The 20,357-nt window shown below is 45.6% G+C and overlaps 1 protein-coding gene across 5 annotated transcripts in view; it reads right to left on the bottom strand.

Annotated features, from left to right (window-relative positions):
• LOC138481537 (uncharacterized) overlaps positions 1–20,357 on the bottom strand; it is a 1,141,930-nt gene that overhangs the window by 592,954 nt on the left and 528,619 nt on the right. For all 5 annotated transcript variants that reach the window (XR_011274268.1, XR_011274269.1, XM_069613714.1 and 2 more), the window contains exon 4: positions 1,207–1,287. Coding sequence is in view for 3 of the 5 variants with exons in the window: in XM_069613714.1 (XP_069469815.1) it covers positions 1,207–1,287 (81 nt within the window). In the remaining 2 variants the exon portion in view is untranslated. The remainder of the gene's footprint in view (positions 1–1,206; positions 1,288–20,357) is intronic.

Genomic DNA, 20,357 nt, shown 5'->3' with positions numbered 1-20,357 from the left:
TCGACCTCCACACCTTTGCATTCTTGATTAGCACAAGACCCCCAGGTCCTAACCTCTATAAAGTATACACTAAAGATCTAAATCCCACATGACTGTATTTCTCTATAGCAGCAACACATGCCCCCTGTAACATGAGGTACCAGGAGGGGTAAATCAAAGATCAAACCCACGTTCGGAGCGGAAAATGTGGTATTAATGAAGCCCTGAATGTATGGGTCAGCGCAACTGTATTTTATCCTCCCTTCTCCGTGGCATCATTTCCTGTGCTACCCAGGTGCCTGCCACAAAGAGGGAATATTCCGTCTTAGCTTGTTTAGTTTAGATAGGAACATTGTATTTTATGCTTGCCCTGACCTTCACTTCAAGGATGAGCCCAGCTGACCCACATGGATCAAGAACGACGGATAAGAACCAGCCAATTACCGCCTGGTATCCCCTACGGAACCGGCTCATGTGTAGGGTGCCTCCAATCACTGGTACTGGATAGTACTATATGCAAATGATGATTGTTTGTGAATGTAAGAGCTACAGCACTCTCGAGAAGCAGAGTCCTTTGCTGGCATTTGTATTCTGTACAATTAAACCTTGTTATCCTTGCAAAGCTATCTCTTCGCCTATTTCCTTAGCAGGTTGTTTTTATTCTGGAGTGTACGTATAGAGGGACTTGCCTTCAATATGGTGAAGGTGCAGAGTCTGACAGAGGTGCAGTAAAGTTGAAGGGGTGCATGCTCTTACCTGGGACTAGGGCAGCAGAAAGCCTAAATATGCCACTGCCTCCAGGAATCTTAATGCTCTCACATATTAATTGGCCAATGAGCTGGCCAGCCTCCACCAGATGAAGGTGGTCTAGTCACAGGTTAGAAACAACAGAATATGCAACTCGCAGGGATGTTTGAACACATTTGTTTCATCAACGAGGGAATACCTACTGGATCAGAACCAACATAAAAGGGAGATTTTCAAAGTACATTGTGTGAGGCTCACAGGGTCCCTGGGACAGTCTGTAGGAGTGTTAGTGCCTCAACAAGCCATCCATGGCCAAGACAGGGAGGCACCAAGAGCTATACAGGGGCACTGGAGCCAGCTCATACATCATTGGGTGAAGGTCGAAATACTGGAGTCCTTTTTCCAGAAATCGACAAACTCCTACAATTATTTTTAAAAGCGACACTATACTTGACTTGCGAAATGCGTGTAGCGCCTTACCTCATACTTCACTGACTGTACACCGGAGTTGAATCCACCACGTTGCGATGATCCCTTGATCACTCGCACCCTGCGGGAGACCTGAAAGAAAGCAAAAAGCTAGTTAGGGTACAGGTATGCAAAGGCAAAACTCCACACTCTGAAGGTATACATATAAAGGGGCAGACCAGCATCATCCACACTGCAAGAACAGTTAAGGAATACAGCAGGCATGCAACAACCATTCAAGGAGGAATAGTTAAAGAGTGAAGCGTAGAGTGATGCATGACATTTGTTCTGCAAACCCACAGGAGTTTGGCACTTAACATATAAAAGGAGGCATTTCACAAATAACATGGTAATCTGCATATTCTTACATTACAAACTGCGTGCATTACATACTGCGACATTAACTGCTAAAAGAGGTAATTGTTTAACAATAATCTGCTAATCCGTATAAAAAGTATTACAAGCCTAACGGCCAGAGGCTGTGGATTTAACACCTGGCTTTAAAAGTGCTCTGACTACAAACAGCATACATATTGTGCTTGTGGTTCAACCAACGGAAGCACTGGAAGCCTGCAACCTCTCCAGGGACCCCTTGACCAACCAATCACTGCAGCACCAGAAGGAAAGTCATCTGTAAAACAGTATCTCAGGGAAGCTGGGGGAAAAAAGGGGAAATGTAGAGATCTGGAAAATCATTACTCATAGTGAGTGTTCTCTCATTATAGACACAGCTCCACGGCCAACCAGAAAGCACATCCAAATCTGTGTGCTACAACCAGAGGAAAGGGGAAAGACAAAACCCCAAACTATGATCCCCTTTACCAATGAGATATACCATGGGACCTGGTCTTACTATCCACCTGGGTTATCCAGATTTGGGATTGCAATCATAAGAACATCAGTTCAACACACTTCAGAAGACCACAGTTAATGTGCTACCCGGCCCCATTACTGTTCCATGGACATTAATATAGAGGAAACGGTATGGGGAGTAGCGGCCCTTGCGAAGTGTTGAGAAGTGTTCTGCGTGTGAAGATACCGGTTTGAAAGGCTGCACTGTGCTGGCAAAGTTGCCTTTCATTTTTTCATCAAAGGACTCACATGCCGACCCTGTGCCTTTAAGGGGAAGGCTGTATAACGTGAACAGCTTCGGAAAGGGAAGTGTTGGGAAGTGTTTTGCGTGTTTTCATCGGCGTTCAGCTGCGGCGGCTTCGTTTCGCTGTAATACATGGTAGTAAGTTGACTTTGAAGGAACCGTATCGCAACACTGTGGTTGCTTGTTTGAACTCATGAACTCATTTGTTTTGTGGCAGCGAAACATATATATATATATATCAGAGAAAAAACTTTGTTTAAGGGACGTTATGGTTAAGTTGCGCTACTAAAAACCTATGAAATTCAGTGAAAAAACTTAGTTAAAGGGACGTTATGGTTCAAAGTAAAACCGAAAAACCCCTGAAATTCGGCAGTTATGGTAAGATAAGCAACCATAACTCGCGCCACCGTGCACTGTTAACACTAACACCCAGGACATCAAAGATGACATCACAAAGTGTTTTTTCACTGAATTTCATAGGTTTTTAGTAGCACAACTTAACCATAATATCCCTGACTTCATATACATGTAACATAGAACATACTAACCCCCTCGTAGTGATTTTCATGTCCGCGGACTACCGCAATGTCCGCGGACATATCGAAAATCTGAGCGTGGTGAATGTAAATTTAAATAGTATGCCCCATTTCCCCTTTGAAGTTGGCTCTGAAAAGAGACGTTTTTTTTTTGTTTTTTTTACAGATGCTTGACAGACACCTGTTATTTTGTATTTTTTTTCTTGTTTTTTTTTCTTACTTTACTCCTAAAATCTTCACATAACCTTCTCCAAAGCAACCCTTACATTCCAAAATAGAAAGGCATTTCCCGTAAAAGATAAAGAGATGCCATCTTCTTTAAAATTAACAGCATTACTGGCATCAATATTCTCATTATTACAGAAGAACATACCAGCTCTAAGCATGAAGGCACACATGCCTCGGTTGATGACACACCTAGCAATGTTTTGCTGAGGACAAAAAACTGAACTATTGTCCCATATTGCCCTAGGTAGTAATCCAATTACTTTCGCATTTGGAAGGATCTTCATTACGGCTTGAACCAAGCGTTCCAAATCAGCCAACAAAGTAGGGGCACTGACGTTGCCCAAATGGAAAGCACCATAGTGCAAAACTATCACATGCGGACTGTTCATCGTGGCCATATCCTCACAAACTTGTACAATTCCCTGTACATTGCAATCAGGCACAGTGCTCCACACCACCTCCACTCCTTTCACATCAAAGTTCCTTGCAACATGCCTGCATTGAGCGTACTGTTGTATACCATACACAAACATATCTCCAAGCACCAACACCCTGACTTTCTCTACTTCTGCCATCTTCACCACACACAGTCTCTTTCAACACAAGTCCACAACCTCGACATCTGATTGGCTGATCCGTACAGTCTTCTTTCCATGTTGGATTTCCTGGAAAAACCTGGATGTAGCACGCCCTGTCCACGAACAGTCGCGGTGTCTGCGGACGGCGTCCACTTTACTCCCTGTGCCATTCCCTCATTACATACAGCTAAGCAATCACACAATACGAATAACGTCCTCAGAACACCCCCATTTTGTGAATTTTTGAACATTTCAGGACAATTATCATTTCATTATTCAACATATTAACATTACAAATATTATACTTTCATCTGGTACTCTGCACACAATGCTATGTTTCTCCATTAGTAGCTCAGTATACTAGATAGAATCCCATAATACAATGCTATTTATATCAATGCATCGTTCAAAGCACTAATAACGGTATGATATTTATTGCAATATCCTTGACACTATTTTCGCAACATTATAACAAAAATCCCTAGTACACAAATTCCAGGAAAAGTACATACACATGTGATGTCATCAGTAATTTCATCAATGACATTTGCGATGTCATCTTTGATGTCCTGGGTGTTAGTCTTAGCAGTTCACGGTGGTGGCACGAGTTATTTTTCATAGCTTACCATAACTTGCGATTTTCAGGGGTCTTTCAGCTGTACTTAGAACCATAACGTCCCTTAAACAAACTTTTTTCAATATCACGCAAACAATATACAAACATGGCGTGCAAAAACCAACTTCTCACAGATGGCTTTACACAGAATGTTGCAAAGTAAGAATTTATGCTCGTTCACAGTGAAGGTCAGCTGCTTCCATTTTTTTCTCGGGCCCCGGAGAGGCTCACGAAGCGAACTATAAGGTTGTATTGTGTTTTGACCTTGACAGACAGAGATTGTGATGAAAGACTTCTCTTGAAGGAGTGTTGCTAAAACGTAAGAGAAGATAAGGATGAAATTTCTGAAATGAAACCACTTTTATATATTATATCACTATGCGAAAGATCGTTCGCTAATGCGGAGTCGTATTTTGGGACTGCACTACTCGTAGACAATGGAAATTGCAATTGTACTGTAAGTAACCCTTTAGATTATTTTATACCAAATATAATTACAATAGCGTAGCATTAAAGACCGCTCAAGTTGAACTTGTTTGTTCAAAGTGGCATAATGTTTTCTACCACGCACAATCACCGCCAAACTGATCCCCTGTCATTTAGAGGGCTCTGAAAAAGGCAGATGACACAGGGTGGGTTAATAGAAATAATTTAACCGGTCTATAGGCAGTCAAGCGCTCTACTCGCTGTGCCACTTCACTGTAGCCTGTCAAGTGGCACAGCGAGTACAACGCTCGCTTTGACATCCGTGCACAGCAAGTTCGAATCCTGGCAAGGCCAAACTCAGCCTTTCATCCTTCCGTGGTCGATAAATGAGCACCACACACCGTGGTTAATATTAAGCACCGCTTAGATACCTCATGGTTATTAGCGCTATATGAATGGGAAAATATTATTTTATCATTAACATACTCCGTTGCACTATCTTCGATAGCAAATAATTTCACGCCCTAATAAATAAAATGATGATTTTTAATGAAGATCGGCTGGTGAGACTAATTTATGTTTTTTAAAACAGGTATGTGGCCCCATTTTGCCTATGTCACGATTTACAGACTCCAGCGGATGGGGTCTTCAACTGCCAGGTGCAGGTCCAAATATGCAACTTTATGACCCTCACCATTTTATGGGACAATCGCCAAGGACCAATATGCCCTTACGCAGTACTAGCGGCTACAAACAACATACCAACCAATAGGGTGGTCTAATGGCTCGTTGCTGGAGCAACCTTCCGATTATCAGAGCAACCATTTACTGCTTTTATCATAAACCAACAGCCTATCTACCGCAAAGGAACAACGCGTGGCTCAAAATAAACTTTTGCTGATCGACAGCAGAGACAATAGCAAACCGCTGAATATTCACTAAACATTTCATGTGAAATAAATGTACTTTACCAAATGTACAATCCTGCTGTTTACTTTTAAACCACAGTTTCATATTCCGAATTGTGGCGCACTGAGTTGTAAGCTGATCTAACACCCTCTGTACCGCAAAGGAACATCGCGTGCCTCAACATGAACTTTTGCGGATCGACAACAAAGACAAATGCAAATTGCTGAATATTCTCTAAACATTTGATGTCAAATAAATGTACTTTACAAAATTTACAATCTTGCTGTTTGCTTTTAAATCACTGTTTCATATTCCGAATTGTGGCGTGCTGCGTTGTGACATAATATGTGTCTTCCGGGTTCTGTGTAAAGTCACTTAAGACTGGAGAGGACTGGGCACGTTTGATGACGCACCCTGTAACGTCACGGAGAGAGGCGGGGAATATGAATGCTTTGATAATATCAGGCTTAGGGGCGGGAGATATGATTTAGTGTCGCAAAAGCAAGTCAGCCAGGTCAATAGCGCCAGTCATAGGATTATCACATAATGTCGGCGCACACCAGCCGGATTTATCGTTTCTTTAGTGGACAAAAAGTCGGTTGATGCCCATAGGAAATTGTACTATTAGCGGACAAAAGGAGTGATCTTAAAACACTTTCACCCTGACAACGAACAATACAAACAATGTTCTCAGAACACCCCCAATTTGTGTAATTGCAACCATTTCGGGACACCGCGAGTGTTCTTAGAACACATTCAACTAGACAGATTACAATACGGACAGCATCCTGAGGACACCCCCAGTTTGTGTATTTACAAACAATTAAGTACACCGCGAGTGTTGATAGCTCATTTTTACCTTCCTTGCGAACAAAAATGACACATACTCCGTCCTCTAAACACCCCACGATTTAGTTTATTTACAAAATGTCAGAACAGCCGTGTTCTCCGCGGACAAATCGAACACAACAAAAACGTCTAGCACATAAAAAAACAAAACATTGAACCTATCTCATACTCCCCCACCCTCCCCAAACACTCTTACACACCAACACACGGCACTAAATACAATTTTTTATCCACGTTTCACTGCGCTGTACGCGGTCGACGGCGAATACAAGATGGCGGGCGCCACAGAAAATCTGACGCGCTCCACGCCCCTCGCCATCCAATCAGCGAACACGTCGCATGTCCTCGGACATGACGCAAGGACATGGGTCAATCGGGGTGCAGTCCGCGGAGCGAACAGGGAAGTCCGTCCGCGAAGGCGAACACAGATAACACTAATTTTTTTGCCTTACGTTTTGGTCATTTTATAAAAAACTACTGGACGGATTTACACCAAATTTGCAAAAGCACGCTTTTGGGACCAAGCCCCCGCTCCTGCTGCAAATTTGGTGTAAATCCGTCCAGCGGTTCGGCCTGTGGCCATGCGCAAAGTTTTTTCCCATTATGTCTATAGGAAAAAACACACGTTTTGGGACCCCCCCTATAACTTTTCCCCCCTGGACGAATCCTCACCAAACTTTGCAGCAAAATTCAGAGTGGGCCATATACTTTTTTTGCAAAGTTTGGTGAGGATTCGTCCAGATGGAGCGAAGTTATAAGCCACCCAAAAAATGCTCTTCCTATGGAAACACCAACTTAATATATATATATTTGTTTTTTGTTTTTTGTGTGGCCTTGTGCCGTATTGATTTCTGACTGGAAAACTGTGGTGACTGTGGGCATTATTGGCCTTTGAGCCCCAAATCTTTCTAAATTTGCTGCAGTTTGAACAAAGTTCTACTACAAATGAATCCTACTAAAGCGCGGCTGCGCACATTTCTGGCCTCCTTACTTCTCTTGGCTACTTATGAATTTTCCTGTATCAAAGCTCTAAGTAGCTACCTCTTCAACAAACAAGTGAGACTTAAGTTGACTCTTGCCGGAGGCTTGGTTCGCAGCGCTAAAAGTTTTGCCTGCTTGCCGTGCTGATTCTCTCGCTTACGCCACGCAAACTTCCCTCCTTACGGGTGGTGACTCTAGGCTTTACGCCTTTGAGCCGTTCTGTGGTCTGGATGGTGTGAGGAAGTAGGAAATTTGATTTGCCCTATTGGATTTTTATTATGCCCCCTCTATTGCGTTTGATCATTTTTTCACGTTACACGTGATATCATGGGACATGTTCTCATGCTGGCTTCAGTGACACTCTAGTTTCGGCTTTTTTTTAACTGTCTTGTTCATTGCTTGACTACTGTTTGTTCATTGTTGGTTCTTTCCTTTGCCTCTTTTGGTTCCAATGTGAGCAGTGCCCGCGGCTACCACGCCTTTGAGCTGCCGGGACCTAGGACAAGGACAAGGACAATGATAAATACTTTTTTCGTCATTTCACCTCGGTTCGCGTCCGCAGGCCTGTTTGTCTTGGAACTGTCAGGTTTTCTATAAGTGTATAAGTCTACAAGTTGGGAGTGACCCCTCTCCCCCCTCTACCTCAAGGAGCTGATTGTGATGAAATTGTTCTCCCTTTTTCTTTTCTTCTTCTATACATGTTTTATTAACTTAAAAGCTAATCAAATGCCAACTGTAAGGAGTGGTTTTGGCTGGGTAAGGTGCCCGTCCAGGGGGATGTTGTGTCGACTCCAACTCACATGCTTACCACAAATGACCATAACGAGGTACCCGGGGGCCTTTTGCCCTCTGCAAAGACAACCATTCTGTATTGCTTAATACGCTGACTAATGGGATTGATCTGGAATTGACTGATGCTGAATGTTTCCAGGAATGTTTATCTGTGCCACCTAACATTTTTACAAGGAAGGTAATGAGATTCCACGCTTTGACTCATCAACATTCGGGTCAGGTCAACAAAGATATTAGATCCTCAGGCCCCAACCATTGCTTGAGTTTTTTAGGGAAAGGTTCCACGTAGCGTGCTTAACTACTCTGCTTGTCCTACCCAGGGTTCCCCACAATGCATCCTCAAGGTTTTTGTTTTGGTAAATCTTGTGATGATGCTATGACAAAGTTGGGTTTGCCTCAACAGCCAGAGATTGGGGGTAACACGGTCCCTTCCCCCGCTGGTGTTGGGAGGGTAGGGGGGCTAGTGGATGAGAGAGTGCCTTCCGCAGCTGGTGTTGGGAGGGTAGGGGGGCTGGTGAATGAGAGTGTCCCAGGAAACCAAACATGAGTGCCTTAATATGGAGGACTCTTCATCTAGCTGCCTCAGCAACCAGGGAGCTATTGAGGAACATCATAAATGTGGATATGCCCTCAATTCTGGACGATTCAGGCACTATAAGAAGACACAGGTTATTGTCTGAGGCCGGTGTCCCAGTATGGTCCAATATCAATAACCCTTTGGGAGGAACGCCAACTGACATTCAGTGCACAATGGATGAGAGGGAGTGCTGTTCCAACTTGAATTCAGCCCAGTGTGGGCTAACCAAGGACATTGGGGTCTTCTATGTATCTCCCAGGATTGTGGCTCAAACTTCTAGGGAGGGGAAATACACCAAGTCATATCACGATTGCGCCCCACTCAGTCACCCAATGGGGGCCTTACCCCATGATATTATTTCCCCATTGCTATCTAAACTGCATATCAGCCTCAATCTTGCATTAAAATAAATTGGCAGATACAGATGATAATCTAGGGGTTGGAAGATTTGTGGGGTTTGACAAACTCTGGACTGAAAAGGCTCTGGTTGGATTAGATAATCCGGTAATTGTTGGTAGGTAGTTTGCACAAATAATAGATGAGTCAGGTTATTAGTGTGTCAAACATGAGGTTTTTAGGTTTATTCCTTGTTGTAGTCAGCACCAATGAAAAACATCATTGGATGTAAAGGTAATATTCATAACATGATGATATGTTACACAGCCGACGCGCGTTTCAACCTAAGTCTTTTTCAAGGCTGTGTTTTTAGTGAGGTGGTGATGTGGTATACCCAGTGTGGTGACATTCAAAGCCAATTAGTATTGAGGATATTTCATTCACATCCATTATGCATACATTAATAGGCAGTATCACGAAACATAGAAAAACCAATTGCGATTAGGGCAAACACACAATGTGACACCCAGGAGAGGTGATTTACCATGTTGGGTGATTGCAAGTGATAGTAACAGAAAAATATAGTTGATTGGACAGAACAAAATCACAGTTTAGGAAAATAAGGTGCCAATTTGCAGTTTGGTTAGCAAAACGAAATGAAAACAATGTACCAAGGGAGAAGAACAGAGGACAAAAAATTAGGGTTGGGTAAGCAGAGAGCTGGATAGAATTCCAAAATAGCCTCATAGAAATAAAAGGGTTGGATTCTTACCCATTTGGGTTTGGGGGTTGAGCTTCCAGGTGGGGTGGGCTGGTCCTCCCAGGTTTGGGTGCCAGTGGGCTGGTTAGCCGTGCTGAAAGGAAAAGGGGTAGGAGTGAATGATGATACCCTGGAGGTTTAGAAAATGGGCATTATTGTGGTATTGGCGTGTTGTCCGCGCACTGGTGGTATTCGGGTGATAAGACATGTTGTTTGGCCGTGGATTAGTTGGTCTAATAGTGTGTTTAAGGACTGTGCCCAAGTCCGGACATAGTTATTGAATTAGTACGGTCGTGCAAAGCCTCTGCGGCTGCTGAGACAGTTTATTTGCGTTAGCGCTTACCTTGGCCGGGTTCGGCAGTGCTGGTGTGTGGAGTCGTGGATCGGCTGCCATAGAGTCGCACTCCTTCCTGAAGATAAGGAAGGAGCGCTGTGGTTGGTTCCGTCAACGAGCGATCTGATTCGCTTGTTGCAACCGGCCCGCGGATTGGCTGCTGGGCCAATACACGTCATGGTGCTGGGTGTAGCACATTCAGTAATGTTATTGTGGGCGGTGAAAAGCGAGATGAAAAGCGAGTATTCCACCATGGTGAATACTGAGATTGGTGGCAGTGCGAGTGCATGGTTTGAAAGTTATGCTCAAGATGCGACGTAATGGAGATTGCCCAAGTTCACCCACATTCCTTTCCACCCGCCGCCCCATTAGGGCTGACTCAGTCCCCTGAGTCTCCTAGTCCGTTTCACAACTGGACCAATCTCCATTACGTCGCATCTTGAGCATAACTTTCAAACCATGCACTCGCACTGCCACCAATCTCAGTATTCACCATGGTGGAATACTCGCTTTTCATCTCGCTTTTCATCACCCACAATAACATTACTGAATGTGCTACACCCAGCACCATGATGTGTATTGGCCCAGCAGCAAATCGGCGGGCCGGTTGCAACAAGCGAATCAGATCGCTCGTTGACGGAAACAACCACAGCGCTCCTCCCTTATCTTCAGGAAGGAGTGCGACGCTATGGCAGCCGATCCACGACTCCACACACCAGCACTGACGAACCTGACCAAGGTAAGCGCTAACGCAAATAAACTGTCTCAGCAGCCGCAGAGGCTTCGCACAACCGTACTAATTCAATAACTATGTTCGGACTTGGGCACAGTCCTTAAACACACTATTAGACCAACTAATCCACGGCCAAACAACATGTCTTATCACCCGAATACCACTGGTGCGCAGACAACACGCCAATACCACAATAATGCCCATTTTCTAAACCTCCAGGGTATCATCATTCACTCCTACCCCTTTTCCTTTCAGCACGGCTAACCAGCCCACTGGCACCCACACCTGGGAGGACCAGCCCACCCCACCTGGAAGCTCAACCCTCAAACCCAAATGGGTAAGAATCCAACCCTTTTATTTCTATGAGGCTATTTTGGAATTCTATCCAGCTCTCTGCTTACCCAAACCTAATAATTTTTTGTCCTCTGTTCTTCTCCCTTGGTACATTGTTTTCATTTCGTTTTGCTAACCAAACTGCAAATTGGCACCTTATTTTCCTAAACTGTGATTTTGTTCTGTCCAATCAACTATTTTCTGTTACTATCACTTGCAATCACCCAACATGGTAAATCACCTCTCCTGGGTGTCACATTGTGTGTTTGCCCTAATCGCAATTGGTTTTTCTATGTTTCGTGATACTGCCTATTAATGTATGCATAATGGATGTGAATGAAATATCCTCAATACTAATTGGCTTTGAATGTCACCACACTGGGTATACCACATCACCACCTCACTAAAAACACAGCCTTGAAAAAGACTTAGGTTGAAACGCGCGTCGGCTGTGTAACATATCATCATGTTATGAATATTACCTTTACATCCAATGATGTTTTTCATTGGTGCTGACTACAACAAGGAATAAACCTAAAAACCTCATGTTTGACACACTAATAACCTGACTCATCTATTATTTGTGCAAACTACCTACCAACAATTACCGGATTATCTAATCCAACCAGCGCCTTTCCAGTCCAGAGTTTGTCAAACCCCACAAATCTTCTAAACATTAGGAACCTCGGAGTTGGTTCCTTGACAAACTAGGACTCTGGCTGCAGGTCTAACTCAGTCAATAACCGAATAGAGGGTGCGCAGGCGAGAGGGAGTCCCGCCAAAACTCCACCCATGCCAAAATATAATCTAGAGGTTGGGTGTGCTCACGGGCCAACAGACGGTGTTTAATGAACTAACTAATCGCATTGCATTTTTAGAGGGTTTTATTAGGGGTTTGGTACCCCAACGTGTGCAAATAAAACAAGACATCGAAATCCTGGAGGGCAATGCCGTGAAATTGGCAAACCTCAATGCCAAGGTCACGTCAATCCTCCAACAGTTGTCCACACGGTAGATTGCCCAGCGGATCACTTTGGAGGTGTTGACTGTGGCTTCAGCTGTCAAAGATATAGCTGCCTCTAGGCAGCGAGGGGAGGTTGCCAGTGCTGACATCTCTTACAATCTGCAACCACTTTATGGGCCGGATAGTTCCTCGGCCCTAGTGGAGGCTGCGGCACACCTGGAAAGGTTGCAGACAATAAATTGTTCCGCGGCCTTGCAAAGTGTTGCTCACCCTTTAACCTCCAACTTTGAAAACTTCAAAAACCAGGATAGGAGATTGCCACCTAAGGGTAAAAAATGCATTAGCAAGCAGAAACACATCAGAAAAACAAAAGAAATGCCCCTTGCTAAGCTGAAAGGGCACAATTCAAATCTATAAGCCATTCACCACCTAACAGGGAGAGAAAAAAGGACCGAGCCGGTCCAGCAGGAAGACATACAGAGATTATACTCCCCTTCCCTCCTGCTAAGTCGATGTGTGTAGCTAGTCCAAGTGTGCCCTCTGATCTTCAAAGTAAACAACCCACAATGCCTGTGGGAGTGGCTTTTGGCCGCAAAGTCGCACCAAAAGTGACAATAGGTCACACAGCTAACGATAGTGTGATCATTTTGTCTTATCATACTCAGACCAAGCAAACTAAAATTACTTTGTTTAGCAAAATCACAAGTACAACCCATGTGCATACATCTACAGGCCCTCGGACAATAGTTAATCAGATAGCTAATGTTGTAGGTCGTAGGCATCTCCCTGATCAGAAGGATATGCCATCTGCTCCACGGACGTCTATTTTATCCATTGACAATAGCCCTCTCGATCTTAAGCAACTGCTGTTAATCCCGGAGCCGCAGATGCCAACAGCGGCTCTTGTGGTTGATACAGCAGTCCCTATACATCCTGGTCAAATAACACCTCAGGGGGACTCCTTGTTCTTCTAAACCAATTGGCTTGGACAATAACAACGCTCTAGACAAACTAACGATGCTCAACCGATCAAGCCCATTAGCAATTTTCAAACAGATCCCGCTGTTGAGGTCTATCACTATAGATGACATTGTTGCCATCTCACTGCCCATAATAGACAACCAACGTATGGTTAGCCATTTCCACTCTGAAATTGTGGCTTATATGGTGTGGGGCCAGAGGGAGAACTTCTTTCTGGGGTTTGACCTGATCGGACTGAAAACTGTCACTGATTCTAAAAAGTTCTTGTCGTTTGAAGTTCCAGAGCCCCTCTCAAATGAGGTGTCTAGGGTGCACATTGATTCTACCCCATTGGTGGCTGCTGTCATGATCTCTGCTTCCAAAAGATCAGGACTTGCCCGACTCCCTTGGAAGCAGACCCATAACCCCGGTTCCGAGTGCCAGCCAGTCCCAATTGGGACCTTTTGGACCCTGTCCTGGCGCCAGTGGCACCAGGCTCATAAAAATGCCCAGTCCCAGCGCTGGAAGCGCCGGGCTCATAATGCTTGGGTGGACTTACCTGCAGCAGACCATGCTGCTTACTTACCTGCCAGTTGAACCCCTGAACCTCTTCTGTTTGGGACTACTTTTCCTGTTGGGTGGGGCAGGAGCCACTCCCTAGGCTCAGAACACTGGAACTCTTCTGGAAAGCAGGAACTCTTTTCTTACCTAGGCGTGGCTGTGGAAGGAGACACCTAAGCACTACAGGAGGCTATTTAAACCACACCCGATGGATGAATCTTGCTTTGCGTTATTCTGCATTCTCTGCAGCAGAACGCTCATCGTGTCTTCTGCCTCTGATCCTGGTCCTAAGGGAACAAAGGCTTACCATCCTGGAATCCAGTCTTCAGCAGCACCTGTAAAGACAAAGAAAGAACAGCTTAGCACTACGGTCTTCAGTGGCAGCGCATCTCTTACCTGGTCCATCGGCTGTCACCAACGCCTCGCGCTGCATTCCGGCATCTGAAAGACAAAGGCTTACCTACTCTTCGCATGCTCCGGAGGTCTTCGCACTGCATTCCGGCATCTGAAAGACAAAAGCTTACCAGCTCTTTGCACGCTCCGGAGGCCTTCGGCGCTGCATCCCGCATCTGAAAGACAAAAGAAGGTGCGTTAAAGACATTGGGCAACTTTATTACTCACGTGCCATTACTCCTTCCCACGCCGAATCCAGTGGGTATTCCAGCACCCTTCAGCTTCTCTAAAGCACCGAACTTGTACCTGCAAGATAAAAGGGACAGTTAGTGCGCATCGTGAAGCAGGCTACAAGCGCTTACTTACGTGCTTCCAGGCGCTTCTATTCCTCACGCGGGTTCGATCCTCAACTCTCATCAGCCCGCCATCCGCCATCGCCGGAACCCTGCAAAACAAGAGATATCATTACAAAAGACTTTTAAGACATTTGAAGTGCCCAGAACTTACCGTTCATGCAGTTAACGACGGACAGCAGTCCTCTGAGGTCAAGAGGCCTGCACCCTTATCCAGTGAAGAAACTGGTTACGGCACCCTGCCCCGAGGCAGATGGAGAGCTCGGCGTTCACTTACCTAAGGTGAGGGTGTTAACCTTTGGGGTTCTACAGGAGAAGAGAAAGGGAAGAGGAGAGAGGCACCCAATAACCCCAGTTCATTAATCCCATATTTTCTATCTGCAGACATCTTACTCTTCGAGTCAGACATACAGTGCACAGAGGTCCAGCCCAAAGAGCCAACCGTGTGTTACACATCACCTTTGAAGATACGGGATTCACCCAGTCAAGACCGGCGCCTCTGCGGGAATCAGGTGAGCGTTACAGAACGCAAAGCCTATCACAAAACTCCCACCCAGGCGCTATGGAAACCTCGGATACCGACCAGCTAGCCCAGTTACTTGGGGAACTAAGAGCAGAAGTGCATGCAGCCCGTCAGGAAACAAATGCTCTAAGAAGGGAACTGATTATTTCCAAGGAGCGAACAGACGATCTCGCTAGACAATTGCTACAGTCACAAGCCGGACAAACTCCGTTACCCGCATCAGGGGCAAATCTTCCTTCGACATCCTCTACGAACCCAGTGCAGATCAACCTACCTGGGAATGTATCTCTGGCTCCGCCCGAACGATTTTCTGGTGACCCAAAGAGGTTTGCAGTATTTATTAATCAGTGCCGGTTGCACTTCTTATGCCGGCCAGCAGCCTTTCCAACTGATCAAGCTAAGGTAGCTTTCGTACCTTAGTGGCAATGCGGCAGACTGGTCGATCCCTCTAGTTAATCAAGATGATCCGGTTCTCCATGATTTTCAAGCTTTTCAGCTCAGTATGGAAAAACTGTTTGCAAGACATTCACAGGGGCAGGCCTTGGACAATGAGCTCCTTTCATTGCGACAGGGTAATCAAGACCTTTTGGCTTATATTGCGTCTTTCAACAGACTGATAGTGGAAACTCGATGGCCTGAGGACAAAAGGATTACGCTGTTTTATAGAGGTCTACGTGGAGAGCTCAAAGATGTGTTAGCCCAAGTAGTGAATCCCCCGCAAGACTGTTCGGACTATATTGACTTAGTCGTTCAAATTGACCACAGACTGCAGAACAGGAAGGCCGATCGTTCCAAGTTTGATGCTCGAGTATTTTCCAAACCACCAACTCCTACCAAAGGAGTAGACTCCGGGGAACCCATGCAAATAGGGGGCCTGAAAGGACCACTAACACAAAAGGAGCGGGAAAGGAGAAAACAGCTGCAATTATGCCTCTATTGCGGAAACTCGGGGCACTTTCTTCGAGACTGTCCGGTGAAACCAGCCAAGAAGGCAGTAGGAGCTGCAGTTACCAGGGTCACAAACTCTGAGCAGGGAAACGACCTCGCCCGACAAGAATAGAGGTCCTCTTGCCGAGCGTTAAAACCAGTTCCGTGACCTCGCATTTCGTGATACCTATGGTCCTCATTAGCCCTGAACATCCGGATCGATTACATGCGATTGAAGCTTACGTCGACAGCGGTGCCATCGGCAATTATGTGGATCATGAAATGGTTTTGAGGATGAATCTGACTCTTTGTCCAAAGGCTGTAAAGGACGTCATTACTACGGTGGATGGTACGGAGATAGCCTCCGGACCAGTAACGCATACCACCCAAGAAGTGACGCTAGTAAGTCAAGATGGACACCATGAGAAGATCGTGTTCGATGTGATCAAGGCCCCTCAGTTCCAGATTATTGTAGGAATTCCTTGGTTAGAGAAGCACAATCCTCAGATCGATTGGCGAGCAAGAACGGTTCAGTTTCCAGAATGTGTCTCTACTTGTCACCCTCGACCTGGTGTTGCACTGGCAGCAATTTCCTCGGAGGCTCCCCAGTTACCTCCTGAATACCTAGAATTCCAAGATGTGTTCCGGAAGGATCAGGCTAACTCTCTACCTCCTCATAGGTCTTATGACTGCCATATAGACCTGATACCTGGATCTACTCCTCTTTGTAGTAGAATTTATGCCCTCACCAAGCCTGAGAATCTTCACCTCCGACAATACCTGGATCAATACCTAGCAAATGGGTTTATTCGTCCTTCCAAGTCCCCTGCTTCCTCAGCTTTGTTCTTCGTTCCAAAAAAAGAAGGGGACCTTAGAACTTGTATAGATTATCGCGCCCTGAACCAGATCACCGTTAAGAATAGATATCCGTTACCTTTGATCCCTGAACTCCTGGACCAAGTCAGAAAAGCATGCATATATACAAAGCTGGATCTTAGAGGAGCCTACCACTTGGTACGAGTAAAAGAGGGCGATGAATGGAAGACGGCCTTCCGCACCAAGTATGGGCTATTTGAATATCAGGTCATGCCCTTCGGACTTTGCAATGCCCCGGCCGCCTTTCAATATTTTATGAACGATGTCCTCAGAGAGCTCATAGATGTGTGTGTTGTTGTTTACATTGACGACATCCTCGTTTATTCTTCATCGGAAACTGAACATCGGAAACACGTGAAAATGGTCCTCGAGAGATTGCGTCAACACAAACTTTTCGCTAAGTTGGAAAAATGTGTTTTCAACGTGCCTGAAGTTGAATTCTTGGGATTCATATTATCACCTAGCGGAGTGCGTATGGATTCAAAGAAGGTCGATGCAATTCTCAAATGGCCATCGCCATCCTCCGTAAAAGGTGTTCAAAGCATGTTAGTCTTCGCTAACTTTTACCGCAGGTTTATCCCTGAATTCTCTCGAATAGTCCAGCCCATCACCGCCTTGTTAAAGAAAAACAAACGTTTTGAATGGTCTACCGAGGCGGAACAAGCTTTCCAGAATTTGAAGACTAGATTTATCTCTGCACCGATCTTAAAACATCCTCGCCCAGAACTCCCCTACATCGTTGAAACTGATGCTTCGAGCCTTGCCATGGGGGCAGTTCTATCACAAAAGGACCCAGTAACCAATCAGTTGCATCCCGTGGCATTTTGGTCCCGCAAATTCTCCCCTCCTGAAATCAATTACACTATCACTGATAAGGAACTTCTAGCTATCAAGTCCGCCTTTAAGGCTTGACGGCATTATCTTCTGGGGGCCCGACACACCGTTACTGTGATTACAGATCACCGAAACCTGCAATATTTGAAAACCGCAAAAGCTCAATCCTCTAGGCAACTCCGTTGGGCACTATTCTTTGCCGAGTTTGACTTCATAATTACCTATCGACCTGGTACAAAAAACGGTAAAGCTGATGCCCTTTCTCGGATGGGAGTGGAAGAACATTTGATCAATCCTAAACCTGTACCTATCATTCCCGAACAAAGAATTCTAGGTGTAATCGCCACACAATCCATAGAGGAAGTTAAGGATAAAGCCAGGCTACTGGTAACTCCAGCAGACATACAGAATTGGCATCTGCAGGGAAAGGACTTTACGGTGAAGGACAACCTATTATATTTCCAAGAACGGTTATACCTGCCCAGCACAGATTTACAGAAAAAGGTAATCTCTTGTATCACGATTCTTTAATGGAAGGACATCCCGGTATGACCAAGACCTCGGAAAAGATCAAGCGCTACTTCTGGTGGCCGTCTTGGAAAAGAGATATCAGAGACTTTATAAGGTCCTGTGGAGTATGCGCCCAAAACAAGAGTCAAAAGGAAAAACCAGCCGGCCTCTTACGCCCTATTGACATCCCGCCTCGCCCTTGGCATATGCTTTCTATGGACTTCATCACCGATCTACCTCCATGCTCCGGATACAATACGATCCTAGTAATCGTGGACCTATTCTCCAAGATGGCGCATTTCATTCCACTCAAAGGCTTACCAACAGCAGCAACTCTGGCCCGAGAATTTCTCGAAAACATCGTCCAACTGCACGGTTTTCCTTCAGTTCTAATTTCGGATCGAGGTAGTCAATTTATTTCTCATTTTTGGCGAAGTTGCTGTCGGTCGGCTCAAATTGATGTGAGACTTTCGACCAGCCACCACCCTCAAACCGACGGACAAACCGAGAGGACCAATCAAACTCTGGAACAGTATTTGCGCTGCATGCTACAACAAACTGAAAAAACTTGGAAAGATATCCTTTGGATAGCCGAATATGCCTACAATAACTCTGTCCACTCGGGAACTGGGAAGACCCCGTTTTTTCTTTTATACGGTAGTCACCCTCGAACCTGGGAGTTGGATCCACTCCAAGATCTTGGAACACCAGCTGTAGACCACCTGCATTCTACAATCACCCAAGCCTTTAAGGAAGCCATTTCTCACCTTCAAAGGGCTAAAGAACAATACAAGAAAGGAGCAGACCAACATCGGAAGGAAGCCCCCCAATATCAAGTAGGCGATCAAGTCTGGTTATCCACCAAATATCTACCTCTTAAAGGACCAGCACATTCAACCCAAGATACCTTGGTCCCTATTCCATCACTACCATAGTAAATCCAGTAGCGGTCAAGTTGGACTTGCCCCCTCACATGAAGATACATCCGGTCTTCCACGTCTCTCTATTAAAACCCGTGCAACCTCAAACCCGACTAACTACATCTCCAAAACCTATTCTAGTTGATGGAGAACTCGAGTTTGAAGTCAAAAGCATCCTGGATTCCAAGATCTCCAAATCTAAACTATTTTACCTGATGGACTGGAAAGGCTACGGTCCCCAAGAAAGATCCTGGGAACCTGCAGAATATGTCCACGCGCCTCGTCTAATCAAAAGATTTCATCGAACATTTCCTAACAAGCCCAAACCCCCGGAGAAGCCCGGTTTGGGAGGGGCCTTGAGGGGGGGTGCTGTCATGATCTCTGCTTCCAAAAGATCAGGACTTGCCCGACTCCCTTGGAAGCAGACCCATAACCCCGGTTCCGAGTGCCAGCCAGTCCCAATTGGGACCTTTTGGACCCTATCCTGGCGCCAGTGGCACCAGGCTCATAAAAATGCCCAGTCCCAGCGCTGGAAGCGCTGGGCTCATAATGCTTGGGTGGACTTACCTGCAGCAGACCATGCTGCTTACTTACCTGCCAGTTGAACCCCTGATCCTCTTCTGTTTGGGACTACTTTTCCTGTTGGGTGGGGCAGGAGCCACTCCCTAGGCTCAGAACACTGGAACTCTTCTGGAAAGCAGGAACTCTTTTCTTACCTAGGCGTGGCTGTGGAAGGAGACACCTAAGCACTACAGGAGGCTATTTAAACCACACCCGATGGATGAATCTTGCTTTGCGTTATTCTGCATTCTCTGCAGCAGAACGCTCATCGTGTCTTCTGCCTCTGATCCTGGGCCTAAGGGAACAAAGGCTTACCATCCTGGAATCCAGTCTTCAGCAGCACCTGTAAAGACAAAGAAAGAACAGGTTAGCACTACGGTCTTCAGTGGCAGCGCATCTCTTACCTGGTCCATCGGCTGTCACCAACGCCTCGCGCTGCATTCCGGCATCTGAAAGACAAAGGCTTACCTACTCTTCGCATGCTCCGGAGGTCTTCGCACTGCATTCCGGCATCTGAAAGACAAAAGCTTACCAGCTCTTCGCACGCTCCGGAGGCCTTCAGCGCTGCATGCCGCATCTGAAAGACAAAAGAAGGTGCCTTTAAAGACATTGGGCAACTTTATTACTCACGTGCCATTACTCCTTCCCACGCCGAATCCAGTGGGTATTCCAGCACCCTTCAGCTTCTCTAAAGCTC

The sequence above is a fragment of the Ambystoma mexicanum genome, chromosome 5p (genome assembly GCF_040938575.1).
Source record: "Ambystoma mexicanum isolate Mex_15411 chromosome 5p, UKY_AmexF1_1, whole genome shotgun sequence".
NCBI lineage: Eukaryota > Metazoa > Chordata > Amphibia > Caudata > Ambystomatidae > Ambystoma > Ambystoma mexicanum.
This window is presented reverse-complemented; position numbering and strand designations above follow the sequence as displayed.